General features: G+C 52.1%; 1 protein-coding gene across 3 annotated transcripts; it reads right to left on the reverse strand.

The window, feature by feature from the left end:
* Positions 1 to 2,059: 2,059 nt before the first annotated feature.
* IPO13 (importin 13) lies at positions 2,060 to 22,205 on the reverse strand. Of its 3 annotated transcripts, none has more exons than XM_053896287.1 (20): positions 21,343 to 22,201; positions 18,887 to 19,623; positions 13,589 to 13,729; positions 13,338 to 13,479; positions 13,063 to 13,229; positions 12,735 to 12,855; positions 12,501 to 12,648; positions 11,899 to 12,080; positions 11,792 to 11,818; positions 11,464 to 11,610; positions 11,151 to 11,294; positions 9,745 to 9,825; positions 8,811 to 8,948; positions 8,524 to 8,620; positions 5,502 to 5,554; positions 3,194 to 3,260; positions 3,047 to 3,105; positions 2,795 to 2,884; positions 2,318 to 2,499; positions 2,060 to 2,229 (listed from the first exon to the last, which is right to left on the reverse strand). In XM_053896287.1, the coding sequence occupies exons 1-20, from the start codon at positions 21,424 to 21,426 to the stop codon at positions 2,133 to 2,135; spliced, it is 2,904 nt and encodes a 967-aa protein (XP_053752262.1). In that variant the 5' UTR covers positions 21,427 to 22,201; the 3' UTR covers positions 2,060 to 2,132. The 3 variants fall into 3 exon arrangements, 2 of the variants coding, with proteins under 2 accessions (XP_053752262.1, XP_019284533.1); XM_019428988.2 differs by having other exon boundaries at positions 11,476 to 11,610; positions 21,343 to 22,198; XR_008419946.1 differs by lacking the exons at positions 2,060 to 2,229; positions 2,318 to 2,499; positions 5,502 to 5,554 and having other exon boundaries at positions 2,830 to 2,884; positions 21,343 to 22,205.
* Between the last annotated feature and the right edge of the window lie 3,323 nt (positions 22,206 to 25,528).

Genomic DNA, 25,528 nt, shown 5'->3' on the forward strand with positions numbered 1-25,528 from the left:
GCGTTCCGTTCCCAAACCGCCAGCAGAGCTCAGAAAAACCGACCCCTAAGGGCTCCTGGTTGGCTCAGTTGGTGCAGCATGCGACCCCTGATCTCAGGGTCGTGAGTTTGAGCCCCACGTTGGGCGTAGAGATTAAATAAACTTAAAAAAAAAAAAAAAGCAACTCCCTGAAAATACTCCAGTTTGAGCAGAACTTCATGTGCATTCTATCATTTGGGAGGTGACATTGCCTAATTTTCAACTCAGGTGCGGGGCTGTCTGGGTTTGAATATTGTGCTCTGCCATTACTTCTTACTCAACGTGTCTGTCACTGTTTCCTCATCCCCAAGATGGGGGTTGTAACAATAGCACTCCTGATAGGATTGCTGGATCAAATGAGTTTAGATATAAAACTTTATGAAGTAGTCCTTTGCATATCATATATACTGAAAGCATTTGCTGTTATCCTCACAGCAGTCTGTCAATCAGGCAAATATTGAACACTTACTGTTCAGGCACTACATTCTTAGCATTTACAGCCTTTGGAGTCAGAATTGTCCCAGGAGTGCTTGGCTGGCTCTACCCAGTTGGTAGCGTGTGCAACTACTGATCTCAGGGTTGTGAGTTTGAGCCCCATGGCGGGTGTAGAGTACTTAAAAAAAAATTTGTCCCATTTTACAGATGAGGAAACTGAAGTTCTGGTAAGACACAGCAAATCAGTGGCACAATCAATATCAAAACCAGGTCTGACTTCAGGAACTAGGCTTTAGCCCCCTCAATCTCTTAGCTTATATATGCTACATTTGATCATGGGGGGTGGGGGAGGAAGAAGACACCTAGACACCATGCAGTAGGAGAAAAGGACTAAAAGAAGCATCCCCACATATTCTAGAAATGAGAAATTATGAATGTAATTTTGAATTATGAATGTAATACGAATTGTGAATGTAATAATGTGAGAATGGGACTGAGGAGGGATAGAAGAAAAGGAACAGAGTGGCCTCAGGGGATGGTACATGTAAGGGGAATGGATGCTGGCTGGCATTGGGAGAGATCGAAGAGAGATGTAGAATGGAAGACACAGAATTCATGCAAAGATTGGGAAAAGGACAGGGGAAGGAGTGAGATGAACAGGGGGGTAACCAGTTCTGTCACCTCCAAGGAGACTCAAGGTTCAGGAATGGAAATGGGGAGATCCAAGTCCTGCTCTTCAGATCTTACTGAGGGGAAGCCTGGGGTGTCTAAGAGACAGCAGGGGTGAAACTATGGCTGAGAGACAGAAAGTAAGGGACACCTACCAAGGGAGGAGAGCAACAGCCGCCGGGAGCTGTCCCTGGTCCTGACTGAGCCCTGACCATCAAGATTTGGTCAGGTAGCACAGAGGTGGGAAGCTCCAGGTGTGAAGACAGCTTGAGGCCCTGCATTCCTCTTCCTCAGGGGCCTGCCATGCTTCCTCCTACACATCCTCAGCTCCACTTTCTATACCATTCCTCAACCTTGTGCAAGTGTGGCCTCCATAACCCCATACAAGAAACCTATCCTGGGACTTAAAACCACTCTCCATTTCTTCCCTCCTAGTTGGACCCCACCCCACCTCACTTGCAGCTGAAAGCCCCAAGTCCTCTACCTGGGAAACCTTCCAGTCCCATCAGAAGTGAAAGTTCCTCCGAGCAGCCTTCCCTCACTGGTCCCATTCTCCCAGCTAAACATGGTAGCTATGGACTAGATCAGCCCTTGTTCAGACAGAACAAAGCAAGGCAGAACTAGAGGGCTAGTACTCAGCATTGCTGATTAAACAAATGTATGCATGCATGAATGCTGGGACTAATTTAATGGGTGGCAGTGGGCCATGGGGAGGTTGCTGATACTACTGCACGCCCACCCCAACCCAAGAGCAACAGCAGTATTATGTATGGCTCCAACCTAGGAGGCTTGGCTACAGTGGAGCACTTCCACTCTAGGAGCTAGAAGTTGGCCCCCAACTCCCTAATAAGGCCTGGATCCAAACATCCTCCCATCCTTCCCCAGGCCTTTGCCCAGTTAGGTGGTGGTGGCAGAAAAAAGGAAGCAGAGACAGCAATGCAGTGAAGATCCAGGTTTACTCTTTGGGAATAGGGAGGGGTGAGGAGGTGTGGGTGGGACGGGGGCGCCTCTCAGTAGTCAGCTGTATAATCTGTGCCATGTAGCCCCCGGCACAGCAGTGTGAATTCTTTCACCATCTCCTTCACCCGCCTCTTGTTCACTCGCTCACTGAAGGGAAAGGACAGCAGGTTAGTACCGTCCACCACCACCACCCTCTCCTCTGGACCAGAGCCCAGGTGCCGCCGGCTCTGCTCACCGAAGGATCTGCTGGCTGAAGGTGTCCTTCTGTTCAGGGCTGAGGCGGGCGGAGGGAAAACCAGGTGGCTGTAGTGCCTCCTTGATCCACATGCTCAGGAGGCTGAAGCAGTGTTTGTTCAGAGCAAATAGGATGTCGGCAAAGCAGTCCATGAGGCTGCGGGAGGCCTGGCCCCCAATGGCCTGAGGGAGACGGGTTCTCAGCACACCAGGGCCTTGCCCCTTTTGCGGCAAGGGTGCCTAGCCATGCGCCACCCACTCCCAGACAGTTTCTCAGCCAAGCTGCACATGGTAAGTGCTGCTTTCTGAGAGCCAGCTGATCCTCACAGCAACCCTAACAACTGTCAGCCATTTAACTGCTGAAGAAATAGAGTCAGCTTAGGGAACCAAAGGCTCAAGCTTCCCAGAGGGCAGCTGCCTCAGGAGTGAGGGCCACTCCACCCCCATCGAAGCCCCATCAAACACGGCTGCATCTCACCTCCAGCACTGCTACGAGCAGCACACGGCCATCCTCCTGTACCACTTTCCCCACAGGTTCTACTTCCCCACACCGAGGCAGCAGCTCTGTCTACGGAGGATGGAGAGGACTGTCAGCCTCAGCTCTTTCCCCACTCTCCCTGGGGACAAGACTTGCACACCATACCCCTACACTCTGGAGTCAGGGGCAGGACTGCGAATAGGGGCTGGGGTGCGGGGGGGGGGGGGGGTCAGGACTCAGCATGGGACTCACAAAGAAGCCACAGGAGGCCTTGACAGTAGGTGCCTCAGGGAACTTGAGGGCCAGCACAGCTGTAGGAGAGGCAGAGGCAGATCAGGCGGGGCTTAAGGATCCTCCTAAGGGGGACCCAGGCCCTCCTGTCCACCTGGCCCCACTTACCACACTGGAACACAGCTTTGACATCCAATCGTTCACACAGGAACAGATCTGGCTTCCGCTTCAGAGCCTGCAGGAGGTGGAGCTGGTAAGCCCAGCCCCAACCAGCTCCAAGGACCATCCCCCCTCCCCACCACTCACCTGCCACCCCAGGCCCCAACTTCACGCACCATAGGTACAGGCTGCCAAAATCAGCCACCCAGCCATCTCTGGGGGACCCAAACCACCCCACAGTTCAGTCAGGAGGGGAGCAGCCAGGGGATGCTACGTACATGTATGTGTACATGAATGCACAGGTGTGTGTGAGAGGTTAAGGGGGTGGTCACAATACAGAAAGCTTGGGTCCCAAGTCACTCCCTAAGCAAACGCTTTTATTTTCCCCTCCATCAAAGCCAGACCTCCTGCAGGCTCCAGGTAGCCAGCAGTGACTGCTTTGATTCAGAGGCAGTCAAAGCCCCCTGGATTTGTTAACAGGACAGCAGAAAGAAGAGATGGCAGCTGGATGTGGAGCCCAGTCCAACAGCCCCCACGTCCCACCTGCATTCCTCAGACACCCTCCAGCTTAGGAGGAGGAAAAGTAGGGTCAGAGCCTTGGAGCCATGGCCCCACCATTCAACCGGGATACCCTGAGTCCAGGCCCTTCTCAGCCACACCCAGCTCAGGAATCAGTGCTGCCATGTGGGGGGAATGAGTACAAGGGGCAGAAAGCCCACCCCAAGTGGTACTAGGACACGACTGGCACATCCTCAGGTCACAGGAGATGCTCTGCACAGCTCCAGCAGTTATCAAACACGGCTGCTCCCCACCAGCCCCCCAACACATACCATGTAGACCCCCAACCCTCCAGCCCCTCACATACCTTCCACTCCCGTTCATGTGCAAGCACCCCCACACTCACCCTCTCTGGAAACACCCTACTTACCCTCAAACACACCTCTATCACATCCCTTACACATACTTTCTCACATTTGCAACACACCCTGCTACATATTCACATCCCTCAAACGCCCCACATTCCCCAGTCATGTCCACATGCCCACACTTTCAAGCTACCCAGTCCTCTAGCACATGTACCCTCCTAACACACCCATACACACACACACACACACACACACACACACACACACACACACACAAACGCCCTCACCCCCAAGGATGCACCCTCAGTTACCCACACACATGTCTATCCAGGCCCAGAACACACTCCCTATTCCCCCCTCCTCCTGCGCCCCACCCCCCCCACCATACTGTAAGTTCCAAGAGAGTAAGAACTATGCCTGTTTTTGTTTACCATTATACCCTCAGCACCTGGCAGAGCACCAGACATGTATCACACACTAAGTATTTGTGGACTGATTAAGCGAAGGAACACATCATTTACCCCAACCCACAGGATCCCCACCATGGTCCCCGCACTAGCCCCATGTCCCCACAGCTCACCACATGTATCTTCCACAACACACATTCCCTGTATGTCAGACATACCGACACCGCAACATACACTCCTTCCCCCAAATACGCACTCTCACAGCCCCACACACACACCTCCAACCCATGACACTGCTTCAAAACCCATCAATGCCTAATGCACACCAACATACAACATGCATCAGTGCACGTGCCCACACTTCAACTACACATTTTTCCCGACACAACACACATACTACTTACAGCAGCTATGTGATTTGTTTCCAAACCAAACTAAACTGAAAACATACGAATAAGGTCCAACCCACTTACACATGCACCAAACACAAACACATCCCAACGCAGCCTCACAGTGGAGCCAGCACCCCACCTCCCAACAGCAGTACAACCTGAAGCCCAACTCCGGGCTCCACCCCAGCACATTCACCTTTGGCCCCTCCTTTCGGAGCTCCTCCCGGCCACCTCTCCAGAGCAGGTGGGGGGGTGGGGGCACTGAGGCAGGCAGTTCCCCGGCAGGAGCACGGGACAATGAACCCCAGGCCCTTCAACTCCAATCTCACCCCTGAACTTCAAGGGCACCCCAGCTACGAAGGAGCTGCCGGGCACAATTACTCCCCCTCCCCCGCCCAGGCCAGCCCAGCTCCCTCCCTTTGGGATCGCCTCTCCCTGGTCTTGGTGGAAGAATGAGCTAGTTGAGGCAAAGGGGCACTAAAGGAGGATGTTGGGTTGTCAACTTCCACGGAAACAGATGAAGAAACTCTATTCAACTGAACAGAAAAAAAATTTGTCAACAGAAAGCTAAAAATAGGCTTAAATTGAATTTCAACATAAGAGAAAGAGAAAGAGAGAGAACAGAACGTGAATGAATAAAACTAAAACACACCTGTGCCAGGAGTTGCATAAATGAATCAACAATATCAGGATGATCCCTGGGCCCTAAAATATAATAAAGATGGAACTTAAGAAAAAATTATACAAACAGCAACTCAACCTCATATAGTTATGTGGGACTGAGAGCCTGCAGGGAGACAGCGTGGGGGCACATGAGCAGCAGGAAGCAAGATAAAGAAACAAAACATACAAAAACCATGAACTGGGAGAAGCCCAACAGAAAGAGACGGCAAAGTGAAGGACGGGCCTGCCCCAGCTCCCTCCCAGGGGTCCTTCCACCTACTCCCCACTCCTCCTCAGGCCAGTCCCCCCAGTGAGCCTTTGGTGCTGAAGCAATGTTGGACTCCACAGAGCTGAAGAAACAACCCCCACTCTTGCTGCGGCCTCTGGCTGGCTGGGGTGGCCCTACACTGCCTCCTAGCACATTTCCCCAACACTAGCCATCAAAGAGGAGGGCAGGGATGGCGAGAGGTTAGTCCTTGGTAACTCCCTTGGGGGCCTGGCTGAAGGCCCTGGAAAGGCCAGGGTATCAGGGCCTGAGCAGGTGCCCCCTCACTTCCATGGCCTTAGGGCTCTTGGTCTGGCCAAGGGAAGGACTCCCTGGGGTCCACTTAAACCAGAGGACTCCTCCTTGGCTAGGGCAGAGTCCAATATGCTGTGGGGATGGCTGGGCAAGCCACCAGCGGGGCCTCGGGGAAGAAACTGTATCATGAGGCCAAAAATGAGAGCCCCACCCAGCAAAGCCCCTCCACATGGACACCGACTGAGCAGAGAGCCAGGCTCAGGGCTGAAAACCAGCTCCCACCATCTGGACACACAGAGAAAGAGGGAAACCAGTCAACATGTCACCCCATGGTGCAGTGGGAGGGCAGAGGCTGAGAAGGGAATGGCAAGACCAGGACAGCATAACAGGTAAGGGGGCCATCCTGTCCTGCAAGACAACCAGCAAGCCCAGCAAGTATGATTGGTTTTGGACACTACTCTGCCTCCAGTTCTGTTGACACCTGTGGCAAGGACAAGGCATGTGTCTAGAGCTCCTGGGCTGTTCCCCTTTCAGGAGGAGGCGCTGCACGAACATCTGCCTGATACACCACTAAGGAGCCGTGTGATCTTGTGCAAGCCACAAATGCCCAGTTTCCCCAACTGTAAAGTAGATAATTATCTCTTCCATGCTTCCTTTTCCAGGCTATGAGGAGCCACTGATAAAGCCCATCTCTTTCACATCTGAGCCCTGATTTACTCAAGTCCTGGAGAGTGAGGCCCATGCCCTCTGCCAGGGTCCCCCTACAGACAGCATGTTTGACATTCGGCAGCCACCCTGCTAGTGGCTGGCCCCAGATAGCGAGGAAGAAAGGTTCCGAGGGCAGGGAGACCTTACCCTCCTTTCTTCAATAGTGTCTGATACCTACTCTATGCTGGCCTTGTTCTGGGCACTGAGGATGCAGAGAGAAGAGGCTCGACTCTGCCCTTGAGGGGCTTAGTCTAGGGAGAGAGACACACACATGAAAGCTGATTATTGAATATGATTGGTACTATATCAGCAGTGTGTACATGATGCAGTTTCAGCATAAAGTCAGAAGCACCCAGTTCTGCCCCAGAGAAGCTTCTAGGACTGATGCATAAGTAAGGCATGGAGGAGTAAGAGCTCACCCAGTAAAGGGCACAGGGCATTCCAGTTAGAGGATCAAATGGGACATCAAAGGGAGAGGTCAGTGTGGCTAGACTGCTGGTGTCTCAGGGACACTGGCAGAAGACACTGAGGAGTATGCAGGAGCTGCACCATGTGGGTGGGAGCAGGGTGAGAACCTGAGGCAATGGACAGCCAACGAAAGGGTTTCCAGCCAGAGAGGGAAAATACTCAGATGTGTGTTTTCTAAAGAACATTACAACTGCAGGATGCAGAATGGACTGCAGGGAAGGGCAGATGTCAGGAAAACCAGTTAGAGAACTATTGGGGCAACCCGGACACTGAGGTGTGGTCATGGAGGAAGGGGAGAGGTGGGCAGTCTGCGGGATAATCAGGAGTCAGGACCACCTAGATTTGCCCCTGACTGGATGCAAGAAGTGGGAGAGGTGGAGTTAAGGATTTAAGGGTGGCCACACTTGGTTTCTGGCTCAAGTTTCTGCTCGCTTTGCACCTACCCATGGGCCACTGGAGCAGAGGCCAGCATCATGGGACCACATAATGATGACATCAGCAGAGAGCGCTCTGGCTCCAGCTGAAACCCCTGGTAAGCCTCAAACCTGCAACCACAAATCCAGACAAGACTCATGAGGCTGGTGGAGCAGCGCTGTTTCTTTTCCAAGTTAGAAGCCTGGGTTAGACAGCAGGGGAAGCCTAGAGGCCCCTGCTCCCAGCACTCTCAGGCAGAGGGCCACAGAGAACGGGGAGCTGGGACCACAGCCAAAAGCTTTGGGCCTAAAAAGGAATAAGCCCCGATGCAGGGAAAGGAACCAGAACTCCCTGAGTACTTCATGTGCAAAAACCCCAAGCCAGGGGACCAAGAGACACTGCTTTCATACCTATAACAATCCTATCAAGTACACGAAATCTCTATTTCACAGACATGGAAACAAAGGCTCCGCAAAGGTAAGTGACTTGCCCAAGGTCACACAACTAGTTGGTGGTGATGAGCTTAGAATCTAGGTCTATCTGACTCCAAAGCCCATGCTCTTTCCACTTTTCATTATATCCCAAAGAAAAGGAGCCAGCCTAGTGTCCCAAGTCCCTCAGAACTCTGGCCCCATCTCCCCCCACATCAAGACTGGCCCTAAGTCCAGCAGGCCAGTAGAAGACATCATTCACTCTCTTATCCACTTCAACCTACGGTGTCACTACTTGGAGGGTGACAATTGTGCTGTGCTTGATCCCCCAAGTTTCCCACCAAGTCCCATGTGCAACTCAGGGGACAGAGGAGAACAGAGTGGGCAGCTTTGGCTCCCCAATCGGGGAAGCAGAGGCAGTGGCAGTGGTGGCAGTGGCGGCAACAGCAGGGACCCTGGTCAGGACCTACCTTGTTGGAAGAGAGTGAGTGTGATGGAGGTGACGAGCAGGAAGAGGGCCTCGATTGGGGGAAAGTGGGCAGGTTCATGAGCAAAGATGTGGACCAGCTACAACAAAGCAGGGAATGCTGGTCAGCTGAGGCCCTGTCTCACCAAGAACTGGCCAGCATTCCTAGAATGCAGGTCAGGATCCCTGCCAGGACGCCATCCACCCCACTCTACCCACCACCCCATCCCTGGGTCAGACCTCTAACTAGGATGAAATTTAAAACACTGCTGCCTCAATCAGAAGGCCCACCTGTCGAGTGAGGTCAAGAGCAGAGGCCTGGGGGATGGTGCTGTACATCCGACCCAGCATCTCACACAGCTGTGGCACCATGGGGGCAAAGTCATCCAGCAGTGTCTTAACAGACTTCTCAAAGATAGCGCACACCGCCTTGGGAAAGAAGCAAAGGGGCCCAGGAAATAGACAACAGTATTATGATCATCAAACCTGCCAAGAGACTAGATCTCAATTATTCCAACCCCTAAAAAGAAGTATAATTATGTGATGTGATAGGGATTCTAATTATCATACAATGGCAATCATATTATAATCCATAAATGTGTCAAATCAACATGCTGTACACCTTAAATTTATACAATGTTAACTGTCAAATATATTTCGTTGAAAAAAAAAAGAAAAAAGGAAGAAAGCAAAGGGGTCCTGGTTAGCAGGTCACAATCACCCAGAACACAACTGAGGCTCTGCACAGAGGAGGCCTAAGGTGGGACCCTTACCTATAAGCCTGGCCTGGCCCTGCGAATCGAGAGAGGTAAATAAGCCTGACCCTCCCCCTGAAAGGCAGCAGGCCAAAAGGCCTTCTCAGAGGAGCACGGGATGGAACTTTGTAACTCAAGTCTTGCTACTTACATCTCCACCATTTCCTCTCAGAGAGCAGCAATAGTAAGAAAATCCTGAATTGAAAACGGACCAAAGGCAGGTCTCCGATTACAAGTGGATCCCTGACTGTCACTCAGCCCCAACATCATAGTTCTTTGGTCAAGGACTTCCTGTGATATTGGAAAGTTCTGAATGTCTTCCCAAAACATTCCTTGTGTCTGTAAGGCAGGATTCACCTCCTTTATTTTCTCCAGACCACTGTAAGCCAAGATGGGGCAGCAACACCTTCATCCTGCTCCGTATCTAAGCAAAGTCACGATGGGGGCAGAGAGCAAGGATTGAGGCTCACCTCCACCACTTGGGCATCATTCAGCCATTTGCTCAGCACCTTCTGGATAAGCTGGAAGACCTGCTGCAACACCACAACCACCTGAAGACACAGAAGAAGTGAGGTGCCCCACCACCACTCTCACCCACCCCAGAAGGACCCGGTAGTACAAAGTTGGCCAGAAGTTCAAACCTATTACTCCAGACTGCATGTTGAGGACTCAATGGATGGGACCTTGGGGGAAGGAGTAGTGTGTTGAATCCCCCATGAATAAAGAGGATATCCTGAATTCTAGGGATCATTTTAGAGGAAGCCTCAAAGTGCAAAGCAGGGATATTATGAAGGCTTCAGAAGATTATTAACACTTTGTAACTTTTAAGAAAAATCACTCCCTATCCATTTCTGCTCAGAAAAATCCTTTCAGTATCAAAAGCCTATGGGTTAGCCCCTGCAGTGGAGATGCTGTCTCACTCAAACAGGCTTAGGATGCAGAGCCCCAAGGGATGCACAGATATGGCAACTTATGGAGGAGCAGAGAGCAGACTGAGGTCCTGGGAGGTAAGGGAAGGCAGGACAATGACTACCACGGAAGGAGAAGGGGCTCTGTAGGAGGACGCTAGCCCAACTTTGGTCTAGAGCCAAAAGGGCAACTGAAACTAAGGTGGAGAGCTGAAGAGAGAAGCTAGGATACTGTGGCTCCCTTTTCTCCAGGAGAAACCCTGGGAACAATAATCCAAGCAGTGTCTCACATTTATACAAAATTTTACTCAAGACCACATATGCTACCCAGCATCATTCTACTGAGATAAGCAAGCCAGGTAGTCTGATGTTCATAGTTTTGAATGGGAAGCTGAGCCTTGCTCCAGATCGAACAGCTTGTAAGTGGTCACCCCAACCCCCTGTGCCTGAGCTTATCACAGTACTTATCACACTGCTTTGTGACAATCTGTTTACGTATGTTTCCTCTAGACTGGGATCAAGTCAAAGGCAAGAACTATTACACGTAGAGCATGTAAGCATCCCCAGTGCCCACATGGGATGGTGAGGAGCCAAGTAGAAGACCCCCCCGGAACTGGGGGTCAAACAGGAACTCATAATTACATCATTTATGGGGTTGAAGGATAATGTCAATGTCTCCCATGAGATGGAGGAACCACAATGACATCACCCTGGTTGGGCTGGGGACAAAGACAAATATCACCCACAAGGTTGGATGACACAATGATATCACTCCCTACAGAATGAGGCACAATGATAAGGTCATTCACAGGGTCAGCGCACCAAATGCATCATGCCCCATGGGGCCAAGGGAACCATGACAATATTATCCATGAAGTTGGGGAGTAACAATGATATTCCCACAGGGTGTGTGGTAGTGTGTGTGTGTGTGTGTGTTGGGGGTGGAGGGCAATGGCAACATCACCCACGGGGTTGGGTCCCTGTGGCACTGGCAGCTTCCGGAGCTCAGGGCCTTCATGTTCATCCTCATGATGACTGACATCCAGCGTGGTGAAGAGGTTGGAGAGAAGCCCCAAGATGTGGACAATGGCCAGTTTGTTGGAAGGATTAGGCTATGGGGAGAATCAAACCAAGCTCTGGATCTCCGAGGCCCAGCTTGGCCCCCAGACCCCAGCCCTGACTGTCAACTCCAACCCCACTTCCCAACAGCCATAGCCCACACAAAGGGCAACCCACCCCTGCCTTCTGGCCACACACACACACACACACACACACACACACCAGCTCACTCACTATCTCCTCTGCCAGCTTCTCCAGCTGCTGGATATAGGGTGAGATAAGGGAGTGCAGGTTCTTAAGGATCTCCTCCACCTGCAGGGCTGACAGCAGGAAGCCCAGTGCCTGCATCAGCCACATGCACTGGCTTGTCTGTGGGGCAGAACATGGAAAGTCAATCCTGGACACATCTGGATGTGGGCAGGAAGAGTAAACCTCTTGGGGAAGCTTCCAAGAACAGAGAATAAAAGACAACGGGTAGGAAAAGGCAGAAGAGGATTTCTGCAGATTCCCATAATATCCCCAAGGACCCCCTAGAAACTTCTGGGCTCACCTTGTGGATCTGTTTCATCAACACATCCTGGAGATAAACAGAAGGAATTTGGTATCAGCACAGGGCAGTGTGCCCTGAGATCCAGCCCAACCCTAGCTCACGCATACCTGGGAGACAGCCACAATGTTAGCAGCATAGGGTGGCAGGTCATACTTGCATTCTCGGCAGATCTTCTTGAGGGTGGACACTGAAGAGACAGAGAGCTCAGGATTGCCTAGGGCATGCAGTACTAGGGGCAGAACACTGTTGATCATGACGGGGTGGTCAGCCAGCCATTCAGACAGAGCTCCTGGGGGAAGAAGGGAGAGGGGAGGATATCTGAGGCAGGCCAGGCTGGCTTTGTACCATGTCCCTGAGAGGCAGGCAGAGCTTCTGGCAGATCAAATTACAGCCCTAGAGCTGAATAGGCAAATATGCATGCACATGCTCAAACAGGAGCCTTATAGCTGAGAAGCAGGAAGAAGTTACTCAGAAGAGGTCTAGCACTGCTGTTCCATTGACAGCAAACTAGCTTCACTGAATTGCAGCTCAGAACACTGTAGGAAGGACCCCTAGATGTGCCAGGACAGCCAGTTGGCTGCAATGCTGATTGTGTGTGTGGGCATGTGTGTCTCTCCCATTTTGGACAGGAACCAGCAGGCCAACTATAGCTGGGGATGGGGTGCCTGTGGCTCTGGAAATGTGCTCATGGGTGTGTGCCAGGTCTCACCAATGGTGAACATGACAGTATCCGCCAGCTGCACGTTGCTGATGCTGATCCGTGGAATGAGGCCAATGAGCCCAGGCACCACATCAGAATAATTGACATCGATGGTCTCTGCGATGGATTGGAAGCCATAGAGCAGGGCCTCTGTGTGCTGAGGAAAGAGGGTGCCACTGGCTTGGCTGAGGAGGAGGGTGTGACAGTTCTGGGAGGGCTGAGGGAATCAGGCTTGGGAGGTACCTGCCAGGAGTAGGGCTCCTCTGAGCTGGTGAGCAAACGGCCCAGCTTGTCATAGAGGTTGCTGAGCAGCTCGGCCCCCAGCATCTCATACACATACATGAGCGTATCTGAGATGTCCACCCTAAGAAGTAGACGAAGACCTTATACACTGCCCGGATCCTGCTCCCAAGCCCAGGAGCCCACCCCAGCTCCCTCACAACTGCAAAAGTGCCTAGAGAATAGAGAAAGGAACCTCAGGATTCAAGAGGCCTGGTCTTGGGCTCCTCCCCTCATTGCCTTCATTATTTCAGGACTCTATTTAGAGGTAGGATTGGCCTGCTACCATCACCTGTAAATTCGGAACTGCTCCTTCTCATCTGAGGACCAGAATCCATATTCCTCATCAGAAGGAAACTGGGCCTTGTGCAGAAGCACATCCACCAGCTGGAAGTAGACCGGCCGGTACACCTGCTGGTACACAGCCTGCTTCTCTGCCTCAAAGGACAGAATGTCATCCTGAGAGAGCCAGGGAAGAAAGTTAGCCACCTCAGCACCAGGCCCAGAAGCCCATGATCTACCTTCTGTCATTACAGCCCAATTCTACTAGAGGTCACATAGACACACCTGCAACGTGTACCAGAAGGTGAGGGTCAGGGAACTGGTGGTCTCATTGACAGGATAGTGGCCAGGGATGCCGGTGCAGAACATAATCATGTTGACAAGGGCCAGGAAGCTCTGCCAGTGCTCCACTTGGTCCAGCAAGGCCCTTGGAAGGAGGAGGTATAGTAAGGTCATTCCCCCTCCCCCAACAGGGCTCCAAAACCACACCTCTTAGAGGGCCCTGCTATCCCACCCCCAGCTGCCCAACTGCTCACCGGGAGTGGTTCTCGCCCAGGGCCACAGCAATGCGACAGATGCCATGGGAGGTCTCCATGTCCCCATTCTGCACTGCCTGTCGCAGTTGATCTTGCAATCCCAGCACCAGCGGGATGAGTTTGAGGAGTGTGTTCACATACCTGGAGGCATGAGGTAAGGAGACCCATCAGAGCTGTCTACCCATCCCCCACCAGCTTTGAGAGAAAGGCATATTCTCCCTGTCTTCCATCAAAGCTCACTCCCCACAACAAACCCAAAGCAAAAAAGAGGTCAGGGCCTACATCGTAGCTTTGATGCTGCCCATGTTGAGAAGAACCTTCGGTCAGAGACTTCCAGGAGAACTCTGAGAAGGAAGTATGAGGTCAGTGTTACAGGTTAAATTGTGTCCTCTAATTGGACTTACAGTTGGTGCTGGTACGAGTTAAGACTTCTGGGGAAGTTGGGATGAGATGCATGTATTTTGCATGTGGGAAGGACATATTTTGGAGGGGCCAGGGGGCAGCCTGTTATGGGCTGAGTTGTATCCACCAAGAAGATGTGCTGAAGTCCTAATCTCCAATACCTCAGAATGTAATCTTATTTCAAAACAGTGTCATTGCAGATGAGATCACAGAGTGGGGGGGGAGCTCTACTACAATACAATGGATGTCCTTATAAGACAACCATGTGAAGACAGAGGCTCATAGGGAGAATGACATGTGATGACAAAGGCAGAGATTGGAGTCATGCAACTTAAAGCCAAGGACCACCACAGATTGCCAGCAAACAAACAGAAGCTAGGAAGAGGTGAGGAAGGATTCTCCTCCGGGTTTTTAGAGGAAACCGACACCTTGATTTTGGACCCCCAGCCTCTGCAACTATGAGACAATAAATTTCTGTTGTTTAAAGCTGCCCAGTGTGGGGTACTTTATTACAGCCCCTCCAGAAAACTAATATAGACAGTGTTAAGGGAGACTGAACAGGATGAGTGACAGAGGAGTTAATACAGGCTCAGGAGCCCTGATAAAGACTTCAGAAGGCACCGACAGCATCAGTCCCCACCTTCCATTCCACTCCCTACCACCAGATCCTAATTCCTATGTACTCTGGTGGCAGTATGAAGGGACAGCAATAGATGATGAACTAGGAGACAGCTAAGAGGAAAAATGGACAGGACTTGATGACTGACTGAATATGACAATGGGGAAGAGTCAAGGACAACTCTCAGGTTATTGACTAAACAACTAAGTAGATGGTGGAGCTATTTACTGAGGCCAGGAGGGGTGGGTAGAGGGGAATAGTAATAAATTTAATGGGAGGCCAGAAGGCGATAAGTTCAGTGTTAGGCATGTTGAATCAGAGGTACCTGGTGAGATATGCAAACAGAGGTGTCCAGAGAGTTGGATATAAAAACCTGAAGCCCAAGGGAGAAGTTAGAGCAAGAGACATAGTCATCAGCAAACAGCTGGTAACTGAAGCTATGGGAGTAGATGAGCACTGCCCAGGAAGAAAGCGGTGAATGAGAGAAAAGAAGGTGCAAGTCAGAGTCCTGAAGCACAATGATCCTTAAAGGGGAGCAGGGGACACACAGTATACAAAGGAGACTGAGAATGCTAGCTCTATCTCACTGGACCCCTCCCCAGCAGCCTGCTGTGGAGATCAGACTAATCACATGAAGTGATACTCTCAGAGGGAATCAGATGCTTGAGACCCCTCTGCTACCAATCATAGTGTCACCATAGCAATCTATGGAGAGGTAGGAGGTTGAGAGTCCAGAGGAGTTCTATTTGCATTTGCCCTAAGCAGGCTGCTAGGCAGGTAGTCTCAACCTCAGGGGTAAGATGAAAACAAGGGGCAACCAGCCCAGATGTCAGCTTTCTCCAAATCCTCATTCTGGTTGGACAAGGTATCCACACCAGGATACTCCCAACCCAGAGACAGCCCTAGAGGGCTCTGCCTGGAAACAGCTGGGATAGCTTCAGTCTCATGACCCTGACACAGGCTGCACCACCAGACAATGGGCACCTTCAGGCCAGACTCTGGCACAGAGAGCAGGGACAGGGCCAAAGTCATGGCGTGTGAGCTTACCAGCAGCTGAGATGGGGGCAGGAGATAGTGCCCTGTCCCCAAAGTGTCCCCACCAAGGCTCCCTCACACCTGCCAAAGTTCATGTACACAGCAGGTACTCAATCTTCACTGAGTTCTTAATTGGTCACATTTGAGCTGCATAATAGGCTAAGTCACAGACAAGTCCAGAAGGGCTCAGAGTATAACTCAAGGTCATATAGCAACTTTGAGACAAATTCCAGGCTGAGGTAGCCTCTTCTGCTGCAGGACTGCTCTTTCAGAGCCCTACCTGAATTTTCCCCAAAGGATCTATGCAAATCTCAGCCCATATCTCAAATTCTAACTGATGGGAGCCCCCAAGAACTTGTCTAATTCACCTTCTCTCCTCCCCCAGCCCCCAGTGAAAGCTTTTCCAGGACTAAAAACATATTTCAGGAAAAAGAAAATTGAGGGAGAGAGAGTCAGGCAAGCAGCAGCAGCTGTGGAAGAGTGGGAAAGAGAGGACCTGAGTGCAAGCTCAGCCAAGGGGACAGCCAATATTAGGACACCTGGGGAAGGCAGTGGCTGGATAACCCAAGAGGCAAAACCACAGGTGACTTTCTCAAGCCAAAGTCTAAGAAGCTAGACTAGACAGAGCAAGACCCAAACTCTGACACTAGGCTGGTGCAGCACCCCGGCGGGGGAAACCCTTGTTTAGATTTCCCACCACCTGGGCACCTATTCCTGAGAACTATGCACACAGAAGAGCAGGTCTGAGGCTTCCAGAGGTTTCTAGGTTTGGGAGAGGGAGATAGAGAGGATGTCTTTAAGCCCATGGCTGAGACTGGGTTCAAGAGGCCTAGTTCTGTTGGTCAGCTCAAGCTGCCGGGGCAGGGCTGCTGGGACTTGCTGGCTGCCACTCACACTGAGCTCAGCCCAGACCTGCAATTAGAGCTCAGGGAGGAGAGCTGAGAAAATGGGGAGAGTTGCTAAGCAACCATGGGGGCTGCAGCCAATGGGCGCTCAGGAGGCTGTGGGTTCCCTCACTGGCTCCTTGTTCGCTCATTCGTTCAGAAGAGAAGAGGCATCAATTACCTGCCAAAGCCCTGGAGACCGGCTGGGCGGGTAAACCTGGGTGTATCCAAGGACACCCCACATCACCCATGCACTGGCCCTGGCCAATTCCCTTTAGCTACCAACTGTCTGAGTGCAGCCGGCACTCGAGCTTCAAGCTGCCAAGAAAGGCTAGTCCTGGGACTTGATACCCACCTTGAGTTGGAAAACCTGGGAAACCATGGGAAAGATACACTAACTGCCAATGCAAAACGATACCAAATACTAACAACTGCCTTTTATGGGGCGTGCAAGAACCAGGCTAAACCTTTCATAGACATTTTCTTCTTTAATCCTATTAATATCAAAATATCCTTTATAGAATACCAGGGGCAGACCCTGTGCACATTGTCCTATTTAAGCCTTTACAACTCTCTCAGGTTAATATGATCACACCCATTTTACTGATGAGGAAACTGAGGCTTAAAAGCGACTTATCCAAGGTATCGGACCTAGTAAACAGACCATCTGGGATTCAAACTCAGACATGACTAATGCCAAGGCTAGAGCCATTAACCACTCTCTGATGCCATCTCTTTCAATGTTTTTCCCCTCCAAGTCTGCTAAGGGTTTCTAAAGTCCTACCTCTGAAGTGTTAGTGTCTCCAGTCTTGCCATGGCCAATCCAACTTATACCAAACATCTCATTATGGCATTTTCTCTACTTGAAATTCTTTAATATCTTTACATCATCCTCAGGATGAAGACCAAAATCTTAAGCCTGGCTGACAAGGTCTTACATAATCTGGGCCCAGACCTCCCACAACTGGTCCTTAAATCCTGCTGTTTAATCACCACCACTCACCAGGCTTTCTCAACACCCTTTCTTTGCTAAGGCTCTTTAAAGCACACTTCCTCTGGGAAGCCTTTCACAGTCCTAAGACCAGGTTAAATGCCTCCTCTGGGCTCTTACAGTCCCCCCACCATTTTCTCTATCATAGCGTTCATCTCGTTGACCACATTTGCCCCTCCATGTGTCTGTTAGACTGTGAGCTCCTGGCTTGCTGAAGTCAACCCATTCATCTTTACGCACCTGGTGCTCAGCACAGGGCCCAAGACACAAAGAGGCACGCAACAAACATTTGCTGCACAAACACCTCGCTACACTCACCTTCCTTCAAGTCCTTAAAGGTACTATGGTGCTACGCACCAGGGGCCTTTGCCCCTGCTATAGTTCCTGAAGCCTGGAGCGCTCTCTCTTCCCCTGAACTCCCCCACCCTGCTCCCACCTCTCAGGCAACTCCTACTTTTCATCTGTTCAAAAAACACCCAATGCTACCAAATGCTGCCAGGCACAATGTGACAAAATAAAATGATTCAGTGTCTGTCCTCACAGAGCTGAGAGACCAATGAGGAGACATACATTAATTTATGATGAAACTGTGTTACAGGCTAAGAAGGAAAAACACTAGAAGCTCTGAGATACAATAATAGAGTAGACCAAACTTAGTCTTAAAAATCATTGAGGGCTTTCCTAAGATAATGAAATTTCAGTTGAGGTAGAGATGATGTGCCAAGTACCTGTGATGGTTCAGAAGCTAGAAGGAGCATGGAACATTCAAGCAACTGAAAAGACTGTATGAGAGTGGAGAAAGGAGCATGACATGAGAAGAGGTTAGAGATGCCATGCTGTGCAGCACCTTGTGGATCACGTTAAGGATTCTGAACTTCATCCTAAGAGCTGCAAAAAGCCACTGAAGGGTTCTGAGCAGAAAGGACAAACTGGATCCTCCTTTTCAAAAGATCACTCTAGCTGCTCGGTGGACAATACAGGTACAGGAGTAAAAACCAGGGGACTAGTGAAAAATCTCTGCAATCATTTGGGGAGAGAGATGATGACAGCTCGGACTAGGGTGGTGGCAATAGAGATGGGAAAAATAGATTTGCAATGTGGTCAGGAGCAGAACAGCCAGGACATGGTGACTGATTGGTTGAGAGAAAGAGAAGAAAGAGTCAAATATTTTAACTGAATAATTTGTTGGATGATTAGTTGTGTCTCCCTCTCTGAACCATAAGGACAAGGACCATGTCTTGTTTGCCTCCTTGTGTATCTCCAGCATAGGACCAGGTATGCAGTAGGCACTCAATTCGTGTTTATTGAACAGATAGATGGAAGGCCAATCAAACTGTTCTTTTCTGGGAAGATGGGGACCAGCTCACCTCTGGGCATCAGGCTGTGAAATGGCATTGACAATGGCCTCCACACTGCTGTCGAAGAGCTCCGAGTCCTGCAGAGCAGCAAAGGCAGCCTGAATAAGCGCCTCACAGTCCTGCAGTGGCACCTCCAGCTGCACCCAGCTGGAAAAGCACTTGAGCACCTTCTGACGCACACAGCTGGGTGAGCTGGGCTGCTGTAGCAGCTGCTCTAGCAACGGGAAGACAGCCCCGCACTCCACTGCCAGGCTGGCCCGCACCAGGCCTTTGCGATACTGGGGCAGGCGGCTCGTCTGGAACTCCTCCGGCAGCACTGTCAGCAGCTCTAGTAGGGCCAGGCAGCGGCCCTGACCATCCACCGGTGAGTCCTCAGCCTGGAAGAGCCGTACCATATCTGCCACAGCACACGGCCAAGCATCAGGCATCATGCTGAGAGCCAGGGAGGCCAGTGCCACGCACAGCCGAGTCAGCACGATCTTGGAGCCACTAGCAAAGTGGGTGATCTGGGTGAAGAGCTGTGCCTTTAGACTTTCATACTGGTCAGTGGGGATGTCACTCCAGTAGCGAGAGATCTTGATGTGCAGGGCACTGGCCCCAAAGTACTGGATCTCAGGCACCTTGTCGGGCTGCAGTAGCTGCCAGCTGAAGTGCCAGGCCTGTGGGGAGACCTGGGCCTGCATCAGCCACTTCTGAGCCAGGTTCTTGTTCTCAATGTTGGGATCGTAGTAGAGCTGGTGCAGCGCCTGCAGGACAGCACAGGACTGAGCAGGTGTTGGCCACTCTGGATCCCGTCAGAGCCCAGAACTTGGTCTTGCAAATCTGCTCTCTCTTTCTGACTGAGGGGCTGAGCAGGTAGAGCTCACTGTTTCCTGAGCCGAGGATCCTACTGATACCCGGAAAGCCTGAACTCTGCCCATGCTCTACCATGTTGTCATCATAGCCAAACATTAGGGGTTCAGAAAGTGAACCTTCACAGGAAAGCAGAAAGAGGCTGAGCTCCCCAAAGGGGAGGCATTTGAGGTAAAGGACAAGGCCCAGGTTGAAGGAATGGCTCCACAGGGATAAAGCTAAGCCTGAGAAGAGCATGGAACAGCCTGAAGGGCCCTGACCCTCCCAGGCACAGCTGGTCCCATCAACTCCAAAGGTTCTATTCAGCTCCCCCAGGATCATCCCTCGGTCACTCCAGATGCTGGCACCAAAGCCATTGTGAAATCTGAGCACGACTAAGGCTTTGCCAGGCAGCCTTAGGCCAGAGGCATACTGGAGGGGAGGGTGAGAACACCCCCCAGAGAGCGCATGTGAGGGTCCAAAAAGCTGGTCAAGAAGTCTTGGCTGGCAGCCCTGGCAAATGCCTTGCCTGGAGCTCTCAACTCGCCAAATCCCCAGGGTCCCAATTCCACAGGGACTTCACACAGTAAGAAAACAGTGGTTCGTCTCCCTGGTTGCACATGGAAGAGTGTGTCACCATGCCAATAGCACCCAGCCCCGGGGGGTGGAAGAGTGAGGTCAGGACTCTGACCCCCTAAGCAAGCTCCATCCAAGTAGACTTAGCCCTATTTGTACCTCTGACAGCAGCTTATATTTACAGTCCCTTGTTTGGCTCCTCAGGGATGCTGAATTCAGCAGGCAAAGAAGCAGCAGGGATGGATTTTCACCATTTGGTATGGCAAAAGGGGCTCAAAAATAACAAATGAATATCTGCAACCATTCCTTGCTTTCCATCTCCCCATTCAACCCAGCAGGGAGGCATTTCTGCATCCCAGGCCTCAGGGGCAGAACCCAGAAAAGAACCAGAGAAGCAGTTCAAAAAAGATGGGCTGGGTTGTGGGAGAGCCTGGGAAGACCGTGGCAGGAAGCTATGTGGACAGGTGAGCAGAGAAGGATCCTGAGGCTGCCAGCAGGACCGGATCCCTTAGATCCATTACCAGAGAGAGGGGGTTAGCCCTTCCTGCCTGCTCGGGACTCGTCTGGCCTCCATCCAATACAAGAAGGATCCTTCCCTAAGAAAGAGTGAAAACATAACCCAGACTGTTTCAGTTCCAGGTTATTTTCTGAGCCCCTGGGTCACAAAACAGGTCCAGTATGGCTCAGCATCTGTATGGTTCCCGAGGGCTGAGCTGTAGGTCTCCTGGATTCCTGGTTTCTTACTGCACTGCTTATGCAGTACCCACGGAGCTGGAGAATAGCCAATCCGGCCGGAGGTCTAGGCTATCAGCACCCTGAAGGGACCAGCCCAAGACCTTAGAGTATCCAAAGAGAACCCATGTCTAAGGAAAGCCAAAAATAGCCCATTAGGACACCATAACACTGCTGTCCACGCCTGCCCAGAGAGACAGCAAATGCCAGGTGCTCTGGGGGCACCATCCCAGCAGGCACCCAGCCCAGGCCTGGGCTCTGGCATTAATGTCAGTCCCCAGAACTTCTGCTCTGTCACCGGTATGCCCACCCCCAGGCCCTCATACCTTCTCCACGTTCTCCACAGTGAAGTCCAAGGCTGGTGCTGCTCCAGCCCCTGCAGCCCCAGGCTGCTCCTCCCGCCGCTCCATCTTTGCTCCCTCCCCAGCAGGGAGGTGGACCCTGACCTGTCTCCTGCCCCAGCCCCTTGGCTGCTGGCCCCGTGCTAGACCCCAGCTTGGGTGCCCAGGGAGCGGTGGGGTGACAGGGGGCCCAGGGCGGGCATGGCTGCCGAGGCCTCCCCACCTCGGATGGGGATGGGGGGCTTGCCAGAGGCCAAAAGGAGTGCTCTTAGGAGGAGACCAACTGAGGGGGACTCTGAGGAGGGAGCCGTCAGTGAAGAGTTCACAGGCGGGGGTCCTGGTGGTAGGTCACGGCTCTGTCTCCAGACTCTCTGAGGAGGGAGTCACAGGGAAGGCAGGCCTGTGGGGGAAACCGAGCCCCTGGCCCGTGAGAGGTCACAGGGTCGATGGCCTGTACCCACAACACCCTGGTCTGAGTGCGCTTTCGGGTCCTACGAGGAGGTCACGGGGTGGGGGGTGACGAGGGAGAGAGCCCTTCGCGGGTTACGGAGGCGTCCGACGAGGCGCAGGGGTGCAGCTTCGCGAGTCTGGGGCGAAGAGTCCGTAGAGTTGAGGGGCTGTGGCAGATCCCCTCCGGCCGGCCTGGCCCGCGCTCTTCTCACCGCCCGGCTGCGGCCCCGCTACTGCCGCTGCCGCCGCCCCAGTGACTGACAGACGAGCCGGCCCGGCCGGGACGGGGCGGGGACCTCAGCGAGGCGCGGGCTGCCCCGAGCGCCTGTCCCCGGCACCGCCGACTCCGGCGCCGCCCTGCCCCTGCGCCTGCCCTGGCCCGGCCCGGCCCGGCACAGCCCGGCCAGGCACAGCGGAACTGCGCGGAAACTCATTCCGGGTCCCTGGCCCTGTCCTCGCGCCGGCCCGCGCGCCCCCGGAGCAGGCGACGGCGCGGCGCGCCGCTCGAGGCCCCCGCTGAGCCAAGGCCCCGCCGCTGTGCACCCTGGGAAACGTAGTCCGTATTGCGCCTAGCGGGAGGGCGGCGCCTTGCGGCGGAGGTCGGGAGCACGTGGGCTGGGGACCCGCCGAACCCCGCCAGCCCCAGACGTTCTGCGGGCGACCGGGACAGAGTCGCGGGTGGCGCTGATGAGCAGCTCCCTAAGACTGAAGGGGCCGGTGGATGGAGCTGGAAATCCAGGCTAGAGGATAAGGTGTGTGTTGTGGGTTCGCGGGGAGAAACAGGTCACTGATGCTGCGCTGTCTGCGCTTTCTGGCACCCAGGAAGGGGGCGGTCTGGGAAGAAGGTGTCAGCACCACCCTGAGAAGAAAGGGGGCTTGGCGCCCCTCAGGAGTAAAAAAGGACAGCTTTCCGGGCTGTCCAGTTAGCAACCCGGAAACCTCATACCATGGACAGTACTCGGAGAATTTTACGTGCTGCTTGGAAGCAACTTCTCTTTGTGAGTAATTAGAATAAGAATAGCTCACCTTGAAGTGCTAGGAACAGTACTTTGCATACCTTAGGTCCGATTCCCTCAACATCTCGGAGGTGGGTATTTTAGTCACTATTTTCTGATGAGAAAACCGAGGTTGGGAAGGTTGAACTTTTCTTGTCCAGGGACACACGGCCTAGCCACAGATCTGGTCGGCCACAGACCCCAGCAGTCCCTACCCCTTACACTTGTCCTTTTATTAAATTTTTTTAAGTTTACTTATTAATTTTAGTAATCTCTAGGCTCAAACGCACAACCTAGAGATCAAAAGTCGCATGCTCTTCCCACTGAGCCAGCCAGGTGCCCTTTCCTGTTATTAACTCTTGCCAGCTATCCCAGAAGGGAAAATAGTAATCAAAAGGGAAAGGACCTCTGTACTTGTGTTCCGTGGAGGAAGCTGACATTGGCAATAGCTGCTGAGGCCTGAGGTGAATGAATGAAGGCTTCCCGGAGGAAGAGAAACTTGGTCTGAGCTTGAATAATAGAAACTGGTGAGGATGGGGCTCAATTAGATAGGAAGCAAAATTCAGTGGGAATTGAGACATTCAACAAATTTTAAGTGGGGTTTCAAGTGGGCAGTGATGATTGGATTTGCATTTTAGAAACACCTATCTGTAGTATGCAGAATAAATTGAAGGAAGGGGCTTTTCATCATGTTGGGGGTACAGGGAGAGAATCCTTGGCTTTCATCAAATTCTCTAAAGGACTCTATACTTCCAAAACAGGTTAAGAACCACTCCTATGGGGGCTCGTGGGTGGCTCAGTCAGTTAAGTGTCTGACTTTGGCTCAGGTCCTGATCTCGCGGTTCATGAGTTCGAGCCCTGCATGGGGCTCTGTGCTGACAGCTCAGAGCCTGGAGCCTGCTTTGGATTCTGTTTCCCTCTCTCTCTACCTCTCCCCTGCTCACGCTCTTTCTCTCAAAAATAAATAAACATTAACAAAAATTTTAAAAAAAGAAAGAACCACTCCTGTGAATAAGAAAGGTAATCTCACATGGCACAGACTCTTAGATCTTTTCTCAGATCCCTCAGCTTTCTATGCAACCTCTCCTTTTCCAGAAGACCTCAGTGAGTCGGCCAGTGCACATACACTCTGTCATAGGGATTCTAGGCAGGGGAAATAGGGCAACCTTTGGGCAGAGAGGAGGAAAGCCATTGGCAAGTGCAGGGGGAGCACATGGAACCCCAAACCTCAATTCCTAGATGAAACAAATCTAGAGAGAAGTTTTGGGTGCTCCCTGAAGCTGCTGTAGTTTTCAAAGCTGCCTGTAGTTTTCTTACAAGAGATGGTGACGTGATACCCCTTTGGAGGACACCGTACCTTAGTTCTGGGAAGATACTCAAATGGACGATGTAGTTTTGCAAATGTGAAACAAAGTCTGCAGTCAAAAATGGAGATAACCAGAACCACCTGTGGCTTTCAGGAGCAGAAAGTGCTCTGCCTGGTAAGATCATGTGTAGATCATGCCTCTAAGTTGTAGGCAGAGCACTGCAGTCCTGGAGCTTGTTTCCTTTGGGGAAAATGGCCTTATTTTTTAAAAGAGGGATTTGGGTTGTTGTGAGCTGCACACCGAGGCCAGTTCTTACAGGAACGTGTCTTCTCGTGGAGAAGGTGCTGTTTCATCTGGGACTTTGTGAGATGTTGGGCACAGTCTCTCTGGGGCCCTGAACGTAGCCTTGAGTTGGAAGGACCCTACTCGTTTGAGGACTGGCAATCTGGGGACTGTTGAGAGCCAGCGCCTTTGGCTTGGGTTCTGAACTGGCTCCTGCTATGAACATTGTCAGAGGTGCCTTCAGTCGGTCTCCTTTAAGTGGCTCAGAGATGACCACTGAAGGGCAGGGCCTGGAGGGTTTGGGGGCTAGGCTAGGCTTTCAAGTCTTTCTAGCAGGGGCTCCCTAGGCTCAGTGACCCTTCAATTGACAGGATGTCCCCCTTCACCCCTAACCAAGGCCAGGTAGTGTCTGCAAACTTGTATGGTACTGGTGCCACTTTCTTCAGGTGGAGGTGGGGAGCGCAGGAGACCGAGGATCCTGAATCAGTTTGGAGGCAGAAAGAGGTAAACACCAAAGGAGTGTTTGAAGGCAGTGCAAAAGCACCAGAGTTTGGGGAGCACCTAGAACTGGGGCAGTAAACACAGAAGAGTAGAAGCACAGACTTGTTTCTCCTCCTTGACCCAGAACGCACACAGCCCTCACTCTTGCCTGGGTGAAGGGGCACCTGTACCAAAGCAGGCACTTAGTTTGGAAGGAATTTTGGTTCTCAGTGTCAGATGCCTTGGGCGGGGGGCGGGGGGGGGGGGGGGGTGCGGCCTCAGCCGGCTCACTCTCATGGTGCTCTCCTGCGCCCCTGGCTGCAGCTACTGCCCTTGTACTTACAGCTGCGGAATTAATCTCCAGCCCAGACCTCCTTCCTCAGCTCCAGACCAGCATATCCCTTCCTCCCGACAGCCCCTCCGGATGTCCCATGGCTCCTCAGACTCAGTATCCTTTCCATATGTATGTCTTATTGCCAAAGAACATCATATTGGACAAATTCACAGGACCCAGGAAACAGGGTTGCATAGGACATGCAGGAAAGCTCAGGATTGCATGGACTTTTAAGATGACTCGGGGGCACTGTGGAAGGCCAGGGTCAGCACTAACCTCTCCTTCCTTCCAGGTGAAAGTGTATACCGCTTAGCTTCTTGTCC

Source organism: Panthera pardus, unplaced genomic scaffold (genome assembly GCF_024362965.1).
Source record: "Panthera pardus isolate Hobbes unplaced genomic scaffold, ASM2436296v1 HiC_scaffold_11, whole genome shotgun sequence".
Classification (NCBI taxonomy): Eukaryota; Metazoa; Chordata; class Mammalia; order Carnivora; family Felidae; genus Panthera; species Panthera pardus.

Coding starts and splice junctions, on each gene's coding strand:
- IPO13 (XM_053896287.1), bottom strand. CDS start 21,426: ATGGAGCGGCGGGAGGAGCAGCCTGGGGCTGCAGGGGCTGGAGCAGCA. Junction 11,819..11,898: donor ACATTGTGGCTGTCTCCCAG/GTATGCGTGAGC, acceptor GTTTATCTCCAG/GATGTGTTGATGAAACAGAT. Junction 11,611..11,791: donor TGATGAAACAGATCCACAAG/GTGAGCCCAGAA, acceptor TCTGCCCCACAG/ACAAGCCAGTGCATGTGGCT.